This window comes from Miscanthus floridulus, chromosome 17, assembly GCF_019320115.1.
Source record: "Miscanthus floridulus cultivar M001 chromosome 17, ASM1932011v1, whole genome shotgun sequence".
NCBI classification, from domain to species: Eukaryota; Viridiplantae; Streptophyta; class Magnoliopsida; order Poales; family Poaceae; genus Miscanthus; species Miscanthus floridulus.
Genome location: NC_089596.1, coordinates 26557617 through 26574991, shown reverse-complemented (window position 1 = coordinate 26574991; position 17375 = coordinate 26557617). Strand labels below are relative to the sequence as shown.

The 17375-nt window shown below is 43.1% G+C and overlaps 1 protein-coding gene across 1 annotated transcript; it reads right to left on the bottom strand.

Annotated features, from left to right (window-relative positions):
• Positions 1-550: 550 nt before the first annotated feature.
• On the bottom strand, positions 551-1996 carry LOC136515452 (sporulation-specific protein 15-like). The gene is made up of 2 exons (XM_066509033.1): positions 1714-1996; positions 551-1578 (listed from the first exon to the last, which is right to left on the bottom strand). Exons 1-2 carry the CDS (start codon positions 1994-1996, stop codon positions 551-553), a joined length of 1311 nt encoding a protein of 436 aa, XP_066365130.1.
• Between the last annotated feature and the right edge of the window lie 15379 nt (positions 1997-17375).

Genomic DNA, 17375 nt, shown 5'->3' with positions numbered 1-17375 from the left:
ATATTGCAACTTTGCCTAACCCTTGTACTTTGTCCTTTGAATTATCTCCAAATATAATTCTTTCATGATCATCCACTCCTTCATCAAGTGAGGTGAACATAGAAGGATCACTGGTCATATGTTGAGTGCAACCACTATCAATAACCCAATGACTTCCACCGGTCTTGTAGTTCACCTACACACACAAGAGATCAAGCTTGTTATTTGGGGACCCAAACTTGATGAGGGCCCTTGACTTTCTCGACTAGTGACTTAGCAACCCAAATTTGCTTAGGCCTATTCTTGTTTGGTGGACCTAAGAACATGACCTTGATCTTTCCACTAGTATCCTTTCTAAGCATGTAGTGAGCATTGAAAGTAAAGGGTCTAGCATGCTTGGGCAAGGGTTGAGGTGGTGTAGTTTCATACTCATGAGCAAAGTGACCTTCTTGTCCACACTCAAAGCATCTCTTTGGCTTAGGCTTTGGCTTGTGTTGATGTTGAACTTTGGCTTTCTTCTCTTGATTTGATATGAATCCAATACCACTCTTGTCCATCTTCATCACGGTATTCATGAGTAGCTACTTTGAAGATTGTGACCTTTTGTGAACTTGTGCAACCCGGTGGCAAGATGATTCTTCTCCATCTTGAGTCTCTTCTTTTCTTCTCTAAGCATTTCAATGTCAAGAGCCATATCATATTCATCATCTTGTGTCTCTATGACATTTGTTTTGTTGGTTGATGGCTTCTCAAGACCCTTTTCCATTTTGAGCCTCTTGTTCTCTTCTCTAAGCATCTCATTTTCAAGAGCCATGTCATCATTTAGTGTCTCAATGACAATGCCACCATTGGATGATATGTTTTCAAGATCCTTCTTGAGATTCTCATTTTCATTCTTGATCTTGACATAATCATAGTGATTGGCCACAATCACTTGCTTGCCTTTGCTACTAGAACCTTGCTCAATGCTCTCAACAATCAAATCATCACATGATGTGGATATATCAATCTTGACAACATTGTTAGTAGCATGATGTGGTTCATTGGATAAAAACTCATGTGAAAGCACAAGATTATCATGATGGATCTTGAGAGTTGTATATTCTTCTTTTAGCAAGTTATATCTAGTGTTGAGCACTTTGTGTATCCCCTCAAGTTTATCATGTTTTTCTTTAAGCTCTTTTAGAGAAGTTTTGAGCTCCTTTAGGGTGGATGACACAACTTTATTTTCTTCTCTAAGCTCATCATTAGCTTTCTCGGTTATGCCATATTTTGCTAAAAGAGACTCATTCTCAAGTTTTAGCTTTTGATTTTTAGCTCTTGTCTTTCTTATGATTTTAGAGTAATCATTTAGCAAGGCAACAAGTTGATCATAGGTGGATGATTCAAATTCATCATCACTGTCACTACCACTTTCATTACCACTACTATCATCATCACTTTGTACCTTTCGATCACCCTTGGCCATAAGGCATAGGTGTGTAAAGGATGATGGCGGTGGTGGTGGTGGAGGTAGTGAAGTTGTAATGATAAGAGCGGCCACCTTCTCTTTTTTATCATCACTATCTTTGGCAGATGAGCCATTAGATGATTCAATATCTATGAGCCAATCACCAATAATATAAGCCTTGCCATTCTTCTTCTTGTGATATTCCCTCTTCTTGCCATCCTTCTTCTTGTATGGCTTGTCTTTCTTGGGTTTAGGACATTGATGAGCTAGATGACCAAGATCACCACAATTGTAGCAATTCATTTCAGAGATGGGCTTCCTCTTGCTACTAGTGAAGAAATTCTTTGAGTCAAACTTGACTCCACTCTTATTTAGCCTTTTTAGCATCTTGGTGGTCTTCCTCACCATGAGAGCAATGTTTGCATCATCAACTTCATCATCACTTGAACTATCAAGAGCAACTTCCTTGACTTTTGATTTGCCCTTCTTCTCTTGGCTAGCCTTGAATGCCAAATCTTTCTTCTTGCCAGAAGAAGAACCATCTTGTGGAGTGATGTGCATGTACATCTCATGTGCATTGATCTTCCCCAATATTTGAGTTGGAGTAGCGGTGGAAAGATCACCTTGATGAAGCACCATGACAATATGCCCATATTTGTCAATAGGGAGGACACTCAAGATATTTCTCACAACATCGGATGGTGACAATTGTGTGAGTCGAAGCCCATTGACTTCCTCTACAAGCACATTCAAGCATGAATACATTTCATTAGCATTTTCATGAGGAAGCATCTCAAAGGAATTTAGCTTTTTCATAACAAGGTGATAGCATTCCTCATGCTCACTCTTGGTTCCCTCATGGAGCGCACAAATATCCGACCATAGTGCATGGGCGTTCTTGTGGTTCCGCACACGGTTGAACACATCCTTGCAAAGACCTCTAAAGAGGATGTTTTTGGCCTTTGTATTCCACTTCTCGTGTTCTTGGTCACTTGGAGTAAGATTTTTGGGATCCTTAGGTTTTGGGAATCCTTGAGTAGCACCCCTAAACACGCCAACATCTATGGCCTCAAGGTATGACTCCATATGGATTTTTCAATACGAAAAGTCATATTCTTCAAAGAAAGGAGGGGGTCCATCCCCATCGGACATCTTGCTCTAGGCGGTTAAGCCAAATCCAAGGAGCACGAGACTCCGATACCAATTGAAAGGATCAAGATGCCCAAGAGGGGGTGAATTGGGCTAATCTAAATTTTCTCGCAATAATTAAGACCTACCGCTTAGCCCATTTCACCCCTTGTGCCTAAAAGTGTTATCTATTGTTCTATCGCACAAAAGTTTTGCATCCTAGGTTCTAATCCTACTCTAGCATGGCAATTCTAATAATGTAAAGACATGAATTGAAGTGTTCAAAAGTAAATGCTCAAAGTAAAGAGAAGGGAAGTGTAACACCCTAAATTTGGACCACATTTAAAAATCACTAAAAAATTGAACATTTTAAAATTTTGCAATAAGAACAATAAATATAACTCACATTAGGGAATAAAATAACTCAACAAAATAACCTAGAACAAAATTTCTTGTGTGATAATGTTGGTTGCTTGCTTGACTTGTTGAACATATGGTGGTACACCCCAATTTGAAAACACAACTCAAAATTGAATTCAAAAATCATTCAAAACCATTCTATAAACAAATTTGGAAAAAGAAAAGGAAATAGGAAAATAGAAAAGCCTCTCAGGCTCACTCTTCCTCACTCTCCCTTTCGGCCCATGGTGTGCCCGCCTACTCCCCTCCGTCACTCCCCGCTTGGGCTGGCAGTAGGCCTAGCCTACGTGCGCCGCTCTTTCCTCCTCTCCCTCAATCCCTCCCGTATTGGGCCAGCGATGGCAGCAGGCCCATTCGCGCGCACACCCGCTCCCTCCCCTCTCTCACTCGCTGTTGTGTAGGACCATAGTGTCATCTCCGTCTTCTACCCTAGGGCAGCGACGTGAATACCGTGTCGTCGTCACTGCCTCGGCCGCGCTGCCGCCTGTTTCGCTCCGGTGGAATGGATAAGGACGCGGGTGAACTCCAGAAGCTTCCTGGCCCCGCTGCTCTCTCTTCCCCTCCCTTCCTCTCTTCTCCCCTCTTCTTCTCTCTGGCCGCCATTGCTACATGGCGACACCACCTCCATCGACCATTGTCACTATGGATAAGGCCGGGCTCTGACAAGTGCATAGGTACGGCGAGCCACCATGGCTGTTCAAACCAAGCACGCGGCCAAAATATCTCCAACGGTCGGGAGATATTTCTCCCGCTAGCGCTACCATGGCCGGCCTATAAATAGGCCTGGCCGGCGATGCTTCAGCCACACCAACACGACTACGAGCTCCACCTTGAGTCGAAACACACCATCTCCCCTCCCATTCCTCTCCTCCTCTCTGTAGTGCTCTAGGTCAAATTTCCCCAATTCGGGCGCCACCGTCGCCATTAGAGCCGCTTCCCTCTCCCTCCTTTCTCATTGCGCCTCAAGTTGATTGGAGTGGTAGGTGAGCCCGAGAGCCCCTCCTCCACCTTCTCATTCACCTTCTTCCCTTTCTCTTCCTATATGATGCTCCACCATCGGGGAGCGCCCTCCACCGAGCCGCCATAGCCACCGACTACCGAGATAGGGCCTTGCCAAGCACTATCTTGTCCCCTAGCGCCGCACTACACTACCATGTACACATACACTGCGAAAATGGCTGCAAAAGGCCTTATTCTCACCCACGCACTTCACAGCACCGCCGCCTCCTCTCCGACGAGCCGCCACCATGGCCATGGGCACCTGCCGCCGCTAAGGATCCCACCTACAGGCGTGGGCTGGCCTCCCAACCACGGACCACCTGAAAGATCCTAATGGCTAGAGGGGGGTGAATAGCCTATTAAAAATTTCTACAACAACACTAAGACAAATGATTAGTCAATAAGATGGCAAAGCAAATTTTGTGCTAGCACTATACTTGGGGTTGCAAGCCACCTACCCAATTCTATTTTGTATAGTCTCTATCCACACAATGGCTATGTTGCTACACTAAGTTAGTGTGCTCTCAAAAGCTAACTAAAGAGCCACACTAACCAAACTAACAAGCTCTCATGACTAGCTACACTAAAGAGCTTGACAACTAGTTTGTGGTAATGTAAAGAGAGAGCAAGATTGATACACCATCAAGTCGAGGAATGTACCAATCAATCACAAGGATGAATACTAATCACCTCGAAATCAAATGATGACACAATGATTTTTTACTGAGGTTCACTTGCTTGCCAACAAGCTAGTCCTCGTTGTGGCAATTCACTCACTTAGAGGTTCACACGCTAATTGGCATCACACGCCAAACCCTCAATAGGGTGCTGCACAACCAACACAAGATGAGGATCACACAAGCCACGAGCAATTTACTAGAGTACCTTTTGGCTCTCTGCCAGGGAAAGGTCAAGAACCCCTCACAATCACCATGATCAAAGCCAAAGACAATCACCAACCTCCACTCGATGATCCTCGCTGCTCCAAGCCGTCTAGGTGGAGACAACCACCAAGAGTAACAAGCGAACCTCGCACCAAAACATAAACACCAAGTGCCTCTAGATGCAAACACTCAAGCAATGCACTTGGATTCACTCCCAATCTCACAAAAATGATGAATCAATGATGGAGATGAGTGAGACGACTTTGGCTAAGCTCACAAGGTTGCTATGTCAATGCAAATGGCCAAGGGGGTGAGCTTGAGCCGGCCATGGGGCTTAAATAGAGAGCCCCCACGAAATAGAGCCGTTGGCTCCTCAGTCCACTGAAAATCGAGGCGACCGGACGCACCGGTCAGATCGACCAGACGCAAGACCCCAACGTCCGGTCACGTGATGCATGCCACGTGGCCCCTGCTTCAAATGTTGATTGCCCGATCTCAACGATCATCAGTGCACTTAAGTTGTGACCAGACGCTCTATAGTGTAGGACCGGACACAGGACCCCAGCATTTGGTCACTTCCAGTAAGGTTCCAGTCACGACAGGACGCATCAGTTTGATCACGACCGGACGTAGGACCCCAGCATCTGGTCACTTCTAGTAAGGTTCTAGAGGTGGAAATTCATGACCGGACACGTCCAGTCAAGCCCAACTAGACTCACCCAGCATCCGGTCACTCACGGTCTTCTCTGTGCGCTGCAACATCAGTAGGACCAGACACTGAATAGTGTTTAGCTAGAGTCCGGTCACCTACGTTCGGTCAAGAGACCGAGGGCGGCCTTCACTATGCCCCACTGACCGGACGCAGGACCCAACGTCCGGTCACTGTGTGACCAGCATCTGGTGCTCTCTATGAAACCCTGTCTTTTCTGTACAGGGCGCCGGTGGCACTATCGGACTATCCTAAATGTGATCACACTCGCTAAGTGTCTCGATCACTAAACAAAAAAGTTCCTATCAATTTCACCTTTGCCTTGAGCGTTTTGTTTTTCTTTCTTCTTCTCCAAGTCCAAGCACTTGATCATCACCATGGCATCACCATCATCATATCATGATCTTCGTTTGCTTCACCACTTGGAGTAGTGCTACCTATTTCATAATCACTTTGATAAACTAGGTTAGCACTTAGGGTTTCATCAATTCACCAAAACCAAACTAGAGCTTTCAATCTCCCCCTTTTTGGTAATTGATGACAACCCTTACACAAATATATGCATTAAAATTCAATTGAATTCATGTTGCTTGCCCAAGCATATTTACCATGTGTAAAAGAATATGGACAAGTTTCATGAATCCTAAATGGTAGCAATTGCTCCCCCTACATATGTGCTAAGAGTTTGGATTGTAGCTTGCACATATGCTTAGATAGGAAATATATGAGACAATGTCTACCAAATGATGCTAAGGTATAAGAGATGGACCTTTGAAGTGTGATACCAATCGGAGTGCACTAATATACCATCCTTAGCACCATTTGTAACTAGACATACACGAAAACTAGAATACCCCGTGAGATCAACATTAGAAGTAAGGGTCTAGTTTTCATAATGTGAGCATACGTCTAGTTACTTAACCTATGCATGCTAGTTTTTCATTTCATCATTCAAACCTACAACTAGCATACACCACACAAGCATGAAATTTAAAACTTGTGCCATGCAAGCAAACATATGAAATGCACATTCAAATGCACCATACAAGTTCATGAGCTTGCTCCCCCTACTTATGTGCTCAAAATTTTAATTGATCCCTTTCCTTTGTCATATCTCTCCCCCTATGTCAAATTCTCCCCCTATCACTTATATCTTTGTTTCTCTCCCCCTTGTTGTCTTTTCACTATATCTTTGTACACTATATCTTTGTACACTATTTCTCCCCCTTTGTCATCAATGACCACAAAGGTTCAAAAAGTAGATAGGTTGAGATTATCAATGTCAATCAATGGGGTGAGGATCATTTTCCCAAATTTGGTCCAATCTAGAATACTTGACAAAGATATTTAACTCGGTTTGATCCAAGGACGAGCTTCTTCACACCTCCAAATAAGGGTTATCTTGTACCATGTTGAATTAAACACTTAAAGCTCATTTTCTAGATCAAACACTAGGTTTACAAGCTCACAAACATGTCATATGCTACCAGTAGATCAAGTCAAGCATAGAATCAATAGTGGTACCATACAATCATCAAATTCATTTGATTTTCATGAATGAACCTAGTAAATGTGAAAGATGACTAGATGCACTAAACATGTCCTTAGCAAAGATGTATGCCATGCCAATAAACTTTTACCTTGGATTGCTCAAAGGAGAGGCATGTCATATGAGTGGGGGGGGGGTGCATGAACACATATTTGAGAAATCCAATATATTCAACTCATTCCTTAGCTTGCAAAACCTTTTCTCATCCAATGGCTTGGTGAATATATTAGCAAGTTGATCTTCGGTGCATACACTCTCAATGCAAATATCCTCTTTTTGTTGGTGATCTCTTATAAAATGATGGCGGACATCAATGTGCTTTGTTCTTGCATGTTGGACCGGATTGTTATTTAACTTGATTGCACTCTCATTGTCACATAACAATGGCACTTTCTTGAACTTGATTCCAAAGTCATTCAAGGTGGCCTTCATCCAAAGTATTTGTGCACAACAACTACCGGTGGATATGTATTCGGCTTCGGCAGTTGATAATGCAACACTATTTTGCTTCTTTGATGACCATGAGACAAGTGATCTTCCCAACAATTGACATATGCCCAAGGTGCTCTTCCTTTTAACCTTACATCCCACATAATCCGAGTCAGAGTAACCAACTAGCTCAAACTTTGCTCCTTTGGGATACCACAAACCAACATTTTGTGTATGCTTCAAGTACCTCAATATTCTCTTAGTAGCCTTCAAATGACTTTTTGTTGGTGAGGCTTGAAATATTGCACACATGCATACACTAAACATGACACCCATCCTTGATGCGGTCACATAGAGTAGGCTTCCAATCATAGACCGATACAATTTTTGATCCACCATATTGCCACTTGCATCACTATCCAAGTTGCCATTTGTTCCCATTGGTGTACTAATGGCTTTGCGATCACTCATGCCAAACTTCTTGATCATGTCCTTGATATACTTGCATTGACTTACAAATGTACCATTCTTCAATTGCTTGATTTGAAGACCAAGGAAGTAACTTAACTATCCAATCATGGACATCTCAAACTCCTTAGCCATCATCTTTCCAAATTCTTCACAAAAATCTTGATTGGTTGATCCAAATATGATGTCATCAACATAGATTTGCAATACAAATAAGTCTTTGCTAATCTTCTTGATGAAAAGAGTAGTGTCAACCTTGCCTATCATGAACCCTTGAGAGAGTAGGAAGTCCCTCAATCTCTCATACCATGCTCTAGGTTCTTGCTTCAAGCCATACAATGCCTTCTTCAACTTGTACACATGGTCAGGCTTCTTGTCATATTCAAAACCAGGAGGTTTTTTAACATATACTTCTTCATTGATGTAACCATTGAGAAATGCACTCTTAACATCCATTTGATAGAGTTTGATATTGTGGGCACAAGCATAGGCTAGCAAGATTCTAATTGCTTCCAATATAGCAACCGGGGCATATGTTTCTCCAAAGTCAAGACCTTCAACTTGTGTATATCCTTGTGCTACCAATCTTGCTTTGTTCCTTACTACTATCCCATCTTGATCTTGCTTGTTTCTAAAGACCCATTTGGTTCCAATCATATTGTGTCCCTTTGGTCTCTCTACTAATTCCCATACTTGATTTCTTGTGAAGTTATTCAATTCTTCATGCATAACATTCACTCAATCAACATCCTTCAATGCTTCATCTATCTTCTTTGGTTCAATGGATGACACAAATGAGAAATGCTCACAAAATAAAGCCAATCTTTATCTAGTTTGCACACCTCTTGAAATATCACCAATGATAGTTTCCAATGGATGATCCCTTGCAATATTGGTTGGTTGGAGGATTGAAACTTGATTGCTTGCACTTGCTTTAATCATTGGGTTAAGATGATGCACTAGCCACTTGATCTTGTTCATTATCATGAGAGCCACTTGTACTAGCTTGATTTGTATCATCTTGCACATTTGAGTTGGAGAGCACTTGCACTTGATAATCTTCATCATCATTCACTTGCCTAGGCCTCAATTCACCAACATCCATGTTCTTCATGACATTTAAAAGTTGAATGCCTCTAACATCTTCCAAGTTCTCTTTCTCTTCTTGTGAACCCTTGGTTTCATCAAATTCAACATCATGAACTTCCTCAAGAGTACCACTATCCAAATTCCAAACTCTATATGCTTTGCTCGTACTTGAGTATCCAAGTAGGAATCCTTCATCACATTTCTTGTTAAACTTGCCCAATCTAGTGCCTTTCTTCAAGATATAGCATTTGCAACCAAAGACCCAAAAATATGCAATGTTGGGCTTTCTACCATTCAAGAGCTCATATGGCTGTCTTCTCTTTCAATGGGTGACAATAGAGGCGGTTGCTACAATAGCAAGCCATGTCGATAGCTTTGGCCCAAAAAGATTGACTCACATTGTACTCACTAAGCATAGACATTGCCATATCAATGAGTGTTCTATTCTTCCTCTCAATAAGGCCATTTGATTGTGGAGTGTACTTTGCCGAGAATTGATGTTTAATTCCAAATTCATCACACAACTCATCAATTCTAGTGTTCTTGAACTCACTACCATTGTCACTTCTAACTCTCTTGATGGTTGTTTCAAACTCATTGTGAATGCCTTTGACAAATGATTTGAATGTCGCAAACACATCACTTTTGTCCACTAGAAAGAATACCCAAGTGTATCTAGTGTAATCATCCACTATCACAAAGTCATATTTGTTTCCACCGATGCTAGTGTATTGTGTTGGCCCAAACAAATCCATGTGCAATAACTCAAGTGCTTTACTAGTGCTCATCATGCTTTTCTTAGGATGGATGTTTCCAACTTGTTTGTCGGACTTGACAAGAGCTACAAAGCTTATCCTTCTCAAACATAACATCTTTCAAGCCTCTAACCAAGTCATGCTTAACCAATCTATTCAATTGTTTAATTCTAACATGACCAAGCCTTCTATGCCATAACCAACCCATGCTAGACTTAGAGAACAAACATGTAGATAATTAAGCTTCACTAGCATTGAAATCAACCAAGTATAGATTCTCATATCTAAAGCCTTTGAAGATCAAGTTAGAGCCATCTACACTAATGATCTCTACATCATCTACCCCAAATATGCATTTGAATCCAAGATCACACAATTGAGCCACGGATAGCAAGTTGAAGTTCAAGCTCTCTACTAGCAACACATTGGAAATGCTCATATCATTGGATATTGCAATCTTACCAAGCCCTTTGACCTTGCCTTTGCCATTGTCACCAAATGTGATACTATCATAACCATCATTGCCATTGGTGTTGATTGAGTTGAACATTCTTGCATCACCAGTCATGTGTTGGATGCACCCACTATCAAGAACCCAATGCCTTCCTTCGGCTTTGTAATTGACCTACAACAGAAAATCAATTCTTTTTAGGTACCCAAACCTGCTTGGGTCCTTAAAGGTTAGTCACTAAGCTCTTTGGTACCCAAATGGCTTTCTTCTTTGAGCCCATCCATGGTGCACCAATGAACTTAGCCTTTACACCATTTGCACCCTTCATAAGTACATAGAAAGAATCAAGCTTAATGGAGGATACATTAGCTTGTGGCTTCTTTTTCATGCACTTTTGCTCTACATGACCAACTTGCTTGTAACTAGTGCAAAACCGATCATTGTTCTTCACAAAACTAGTCTTGTGAGGAGCAAAGGCCGCCTTGCCTTTCTTGGGGGTATAGCCCAATCCCTCTTTGTAGAGAGAAGCTCTTTGGCTACCCAAGCACATAAGCAAGCAGTCCTCACAACCATAGGCCTTAGCTAACGTGTGAGTGAGCTTATTGACCTCCTTCTTTAGGGTCTCATTCTCAACCATTAGTGAGGCATCACATGTGAAACCATCACTACTAGATAAGGTGGAAGTAGAAATGCTACAAGAAGGGTTAGTGGGAGCAACAATGATAGGCATATGTAATGATTCATCAATTAGGTCACAAGTTAAGCCTACATTACATGTTTCAACATGCTTCTTTTCATTTTGCTCATTAAGCAAAGAGGAATGAGCTTTTTCAAGCTTCTTGTGAGCCTTGCCAAGCTTCTCATGGGCTTCCTCTAGCCTCTCATGAGATGCTTTGAGCACATCAAAAGCTTGCCTAAGGGCTTTTATTTCCTTATTCAAGCTTTTGCATTCCCTTCTCTTAATGTCGAAGTGTTCTTTAGCATCATCTAGCATGTCAAGTAGTTCATCCTTAGTTGGTTCATTATCATCACTATCACTTTCATTTTCATTTTTATTATCATTTTCATTATCATGTTCCTCATCACTTCCATCATCACAAGTTTGTACCTTAGTGGCCTTAGCCATGAAGCATGATGGAGTGTCGAAGAGAGAAGGCTTCTCATTGATAGCAATACTTGCAAGTGCCTTCTTCTTGGTGATCTTATCATCATCACTGCCATCATCATCACTTGAGGAAGCATCACTATCCCAAGTGACCACATATGAACCACCCTTCTTCTTCTTGAAGGTTATCTTGTCCTTCTTCCCTTTCTTTTCCTTCTTGTCCTTCTTCTTATTCTTCTTGTCATCATCATTGTCACTATTGTATGGGCATTGAGCAACAAGATGATCCTTGCTTCAACAATTGAAGCACCTTCTTGACTCTTCCTTGTTCTTGGATGAAGACTTCTTTCTTCTAGCTCGGTAGCCCTTCTTCATCATGAACTTGCCAAATCTTTTGACAAAGAGAGGCATCTTCTCATCATCCATCTCATCAAAGCTCAAGTCTTCATCTTCACTTGATGATTCTTGCTTTGCTTTACCCTTGGATGATGTGGCCTTGAATGCCACATTTTTCTTCTTGTCATCCTTCTTCTCCCTCTTTTTTTACTTCTCATCATCATCTCTATAAGCATCATCGGTCATGATATCTCCCAAGATTTGGTTTGGTGTCATTGTGTCCAAACTGGTCCTCACTAGCAAGGTGACCAACATGCCAAATCTTGCGGGTAAGCATTTCAAGAACTTATGATAAAAGTCCTTGTCCTCCACCTTCTCGCCAAGTGCTTTGAGATCATTGACAAGCACTTCCATCCGATGGAACATGTCCGACACACTCTCATCTTCCTTCATCTTGAAACTAGCAAATTTCTCCTTGAGAATGTATGCCTTTGCACCCTTCATTGCCTTGGTGCCCTCGAATGATTCTTCCAACTTCTTCCAAGCCTCATGAGCCATCTCAATATTCTTGATTTGCTCAAATGTTCTCTCATTAATTGCATCATGAATGGCACTTAGAGCAATGTCCTTGTTTTGGAGAAGTACTTCTTCGGCCATGGTGGGATTCTCTGGATCGGCTATCTTAATTTTGGTTTCTACCACCTTCCACACCCTTCTATTGATTGACTTGATATGTGTGGTCATCTTTGACTTCCAATATGGATAATTTATGCCATCAAATTGGGGTGGCTTCTTGGTGTTGTTGATTTGAGCCATTTTTACACCGAATGTTGTTAAGCCTCAAATCATGGTGACCATGGCTCTGATACCACTTGAAAGATCCTAATGGCTAGAGGGGGGGTGAATAGCCTATTAAAAATTTCTACAACAACACTACGACAAATGATTAGTCAATAAGATGGCGAAGTGAATTTTACGCTAACACTATACTTGGGGTTGCAAGCCACCTACCCAATTCTATTTTGTATAGTCTCTATCCACACAATGGCTATGTTGCTATACTAAGTTAGTGTGCTCTCAAAAGCTAACTAAAAAGCCACACTAACCAAACTAACAAGCTCTCACGACTAGCTACACTAAAGAGCTTGACAACTAGTTTGCGGTAATGTAAAGAGATAGAGCAAGATTGATATACCGCCGAGTCGAGGAATGTACCAATCAATCACAAGGATGAATACCAATCACCTCGGAATCAAATGATTACACAATGCTTTTTTACCGAAGTTCACTTGCTTGCCGACAAGCTAGTCCTTGTTGTGGCGATTCACTCACTTGGAGGTTCACGTGCTAATTGGCATCACATGCCAAACCCTCAATAGGGTGCTGCACAACCAACACAAGATGCGGATCACACAAGCCACAAGCAATTTACTAGAGTACCTTTTGGCTCTCCACCGGGGAAAGGTCAAGAACCCCTCACAATCACCACGATCGGAGCCAGAGACAATCACCAACCTCCGCTCGATGATCCTCACTGCTCCAAGCCATCTAGGTGGCGGCAACCACTAATAGTAACAAGCAAATCTTGTAGTGAAACAGGAACACCAAGTGCTTCTAGATGCAAACACTCAAGCAATGCACTTGGATTCACTCCCAATCTCACAAAAATGATGAATCAATGATGGAGATGATTGGGAGGGCTTTGGCTAAGCTCACAAGGTTGCTATGTCAATGCAAATGGCCAAGGGGGTGAGCTTGAGCCGGCCATGGGGCTTAAATAGAGAGCCCCCATGAAATAGAGTCGTTGGCTCCTCAGTCCACTGAAAATCGAGGCGACAGGACGCATCGGTCAGATCGACCGGACGTAGGACCCCAACGTCTGGTCGCGCGATGCACGCCACGTGGCCCCTGCTCAAATGTTGATCGCCTAATCTCAATGGTCATCAGTTCACTTAAGTTGTGACTAGATGCTCTATAGTGTAGGACCGGACATAGGACCCCAGTGGCCGGTCATTTCCAGAAAGGTTTCAGTCACGACTGGACGTGTCAGTTTGATCACGACTGGACATAGGACCCTAGCATCTAGTCACTTCTAGTAAGGTTCTAGAGGTGGAAATTCATGACCAAACATGTCCGGTCAAGGCCAACCGGACTCACCCAGCATCCGGTCACTCACGGTCTTCTCTGTGCACTACCACATCAGCAGGACCAGACATTGAATAGTGTTCAGCCAGAGTTCGATCACCTGTGTCTAGTTAAGAGACCGAGGGTGGCCTTCATTGTGCGCCACTGACCGGATGTAGGACCCAGTGTCTGGTCACTGCGTGACCAGCATTTGGTGCTCTCTGTGAAACCCTATCTTTTCTGTATAGGGCGCCGGTGGCACCATCGCACTATCCTTAATGTGATCACACTCGCTAAGTGTCTCGATCACTAAACAGAAAAGTTCCTATCAATTTCACCTTTGCCTTGAGCTTTTTGTTTTTCTTTCTTCTTCTCCAAGTCCAAGCACTTGATCATCACCATCATCATATCATGATCTTCATTTGCTTCACCACTTGGAGTAGTGCTACCTATCTCATAATCACTTTGATAAACTAAGTTAGCACTTAGGGTTTCATCAATTCACCAAAACAAAACTAGAGCTTTCACCACCACCCCGTGGCACTCGTCGAGGCTCGATGCCGCTGGCGTAATGAGCTCTAGTGAGGTCTGGCTCCCCTCCCCTGTTACCTCTCCGCACTGACCACCGCCATCGATGTCGTTCCCTCCTTCCCCTCTGCATTCCTTTCCTCTCTCTCTCTGTTAGGTTGTTAGGCCCCATATTTAGGGGTCCTCTGTGCATCGTGTATCAGTCCCTGGATCAGTAGCTAGAACGCATAGTTGAACAAGATTGATATCAAAACCCATACTTTTATTACTACTGGGGAGAACATGTTACAATGTTTGGGTTTACATAGGGTGGGCCTCTGGCCTTATATTGAATGTCGAAGTTCTATCACAGCGGTCCTGAGACGTCGTGGCTCCATTCCTATAGACAACTTGGAGTGCGGACAAAAACCATATCCTTAAGCCTAATCCTATATCTTGCATAGGTGTATGGCTTCGTCTTCACATATATTCATGTTGTCCTATCCTCATGCAGCTTCGGTGGTTCCATCTCATAAGTACTCCTGTAGCTTTTCTCCTAAAAACATAGATTGGAGGGGATTGAGTACATAAAGTACTCAGCAAGCCCTAATTTTGGGGTATGGTAGATGGTGGTTGGCAGATGCTTGATTGAGGTAGTTGATGGAGGTGGGAGGTGGATTATGGTGGAGGAGGTTCATGATAGTGGAGGTGTTTGTGTTGGAGGTGGAGTTATATGTTTATCAATGGTGTTTGGGCCCTAGGAGAGTATTAGTCCTTCTTGCCAGTTCCCAGAGTTTATAAGTCATTACTCACCAATTACTTGATCACAACTTACCAGAGTATCACCGTTTCATTTTATAAAACATCTAATCATTTGTGATCTCATCCCATCATTTGCCCATTCCAAGTATGTGGCTATTCAAAGAGATTCAATAGACTCTGCAGAGGTGTACAAATTTCTCCACATGATAGACATAGTCCAACACCATCGTCATGGTTTGGATAGGTCTAACAGGACCCCATACCTGAAAGTACTCGACCTTAGATGTCCATATAATTCTACCATGGCTTCTCAGGGGTTGGAAATACTCATAGTTTTGGATGATACCACTTCATCCAATTCAATAACCCGGATAATACCATATCATCTGGTCAATATAAGGGGGCTCGAACACGGCCAAATCAAGGGGCTTAACATTTAGGATCACTTAGCAACCATGCCAACTGGACCACGGAAGATCACTTAGCATCTGGGTCGTCTCCTGATATTCCGTTGCCACTCCGGCCTCTTGGTAGAATTTTATAATTCTATCTAATGGGGGTGGGATCCAGCCTATCCATATAGGCATGTGGCTGTACGAAATATCTCACTAGGTGAGATGACATATGAACCAGTCCTTATGTGACCGAGGCGAGTATCCTCCAATAGGAACCCTCACTAGGCGATCCTGCCAAGGTAGAGCACACCATGTGGAATACCCCTCACTCGCCCCCTGTCGGTGTTTTGTTTAAGTTTACCATTTTATAGTTCGTGTCATCACGGTGATTATCCTAAAGTTTCTTTCATAACTTAGGGTTCATACGATATGCTTGATCTTATTATCCATATCATTATTATATGAATCACACTTATATCTCAATATATTTCAAAGAATATAATTTTAAGTTTAAGAGTGGGAGGGTGGAGGTTTATGATTATCAAGGAGGTTGGGTATGATGGTGGTGGTATAAGATACTGGTGGATAGGTGGAAAGGGGTATGGTGAAAGTCAATGGTGGAAAGGAGAGCAGTTTAAGGATAGTATTTTGTATGGAGGGAAGGGGTGGGTGGGTGTTAGTACTTGCCTCCGCTCGCTGGCGAGCGTATCCTTACTCCTGGACTCCGATTCCTGTACTTTTGGTTCCTACGTACTTCTGGTTTCCCGCGGGTTCTCTCCGTGTCTTCTAATTACATTGTCTAGCACCAACAATGTAACACCCTGAATTTTGACCCTAAAATAAAAATCACTAAAAATTTGAACTTTTTGAAACCTTACCTAAAACAAATTAACACTAACTCAAAAAGGGAGTAAATCACTTAGATAGGAATTAACTTAACCATTTAAGAAATTACCTAGCATAAATAAATAAAGCAACCAAATAGAAACCACCTGAGTGATCATTGTTTGATATGATTGATTGCTTGTTTGTTTGAACATATGGTGGTACACATTTTCTAAAAACATCTCAAACAAATTTGGATTCAAAATTCATCTCCAAACTCGATCTAGAAAATAGAAAAAAATGGAAATAGGAAAAGAGCACCCGGGCTCATTCTCTACCACCTCCCTCCTATGGCCCACCTGCCTCCTCTCATCTCCCATGTGAACTAGCACCGGTAGCAGCCCAGCCCCACACGCGCCCACTCCTCATCTCTCCTCTCGCATTGGGCCTGCAGCAGCAGCCCATCCTAGCCGCGCACTGCTCTCGCTCCCTCAACTCCCTCATGCTCGCTGGCACATGGACCCCACCCATCAACGCCATCGTCTACCCTTCGCCATCGACACAAATACCGCATCGATGGTAGGTCGCCTCAGCCCTGCCGCTGCCCGCTCCACCCCAGCGCCAACGGATAAGAACGACGAGCTCCCGGAAGCTTCTCGCCCCCACCGCCCTCTCTCTCCCTCTCTCTCTTCTCCTCACTGTCTCTCTCTACCACCATGGCCACACGGCGGCATGAGCTTGCTCGATCGTTGCGCCATAGATGAGTTTTGAGCTCCCAGACAAGAACATGGATAAGGTTGCGCTGTGGCGATCCGCCTTAGGGTTTCAACACATGCATAAGCAGCGAAATGTCTCCATAGTCAGGAGTTATTTCCTACCACCAGTGCCATCGGGTCGTCCTATAAATAGGCCCGGCTAGTGCCGCTCTGGCCACACCACCACCACCAATAGCTTTGCCGTAGTCTAGGACACACCATGTCCCCTTCCACTCCTCTCTCTCTCTCTTAGTAG

Coding starts and splice junctions, on each gene's coding strand:
- LOC136515452 (XM_066509033.1), bottom strand. CDS start 1,996: ATGTACATGCACATCACTCCACAAGATGGTTCTTCTTCTGGCAAGAAG. Junction 1,579..1,713: donor AATGAATTGCTACAATTGTG/GTGATCTTGGTC, acceptor ATTGGCTCATAG/ATATTGAATCATCTAATGGC.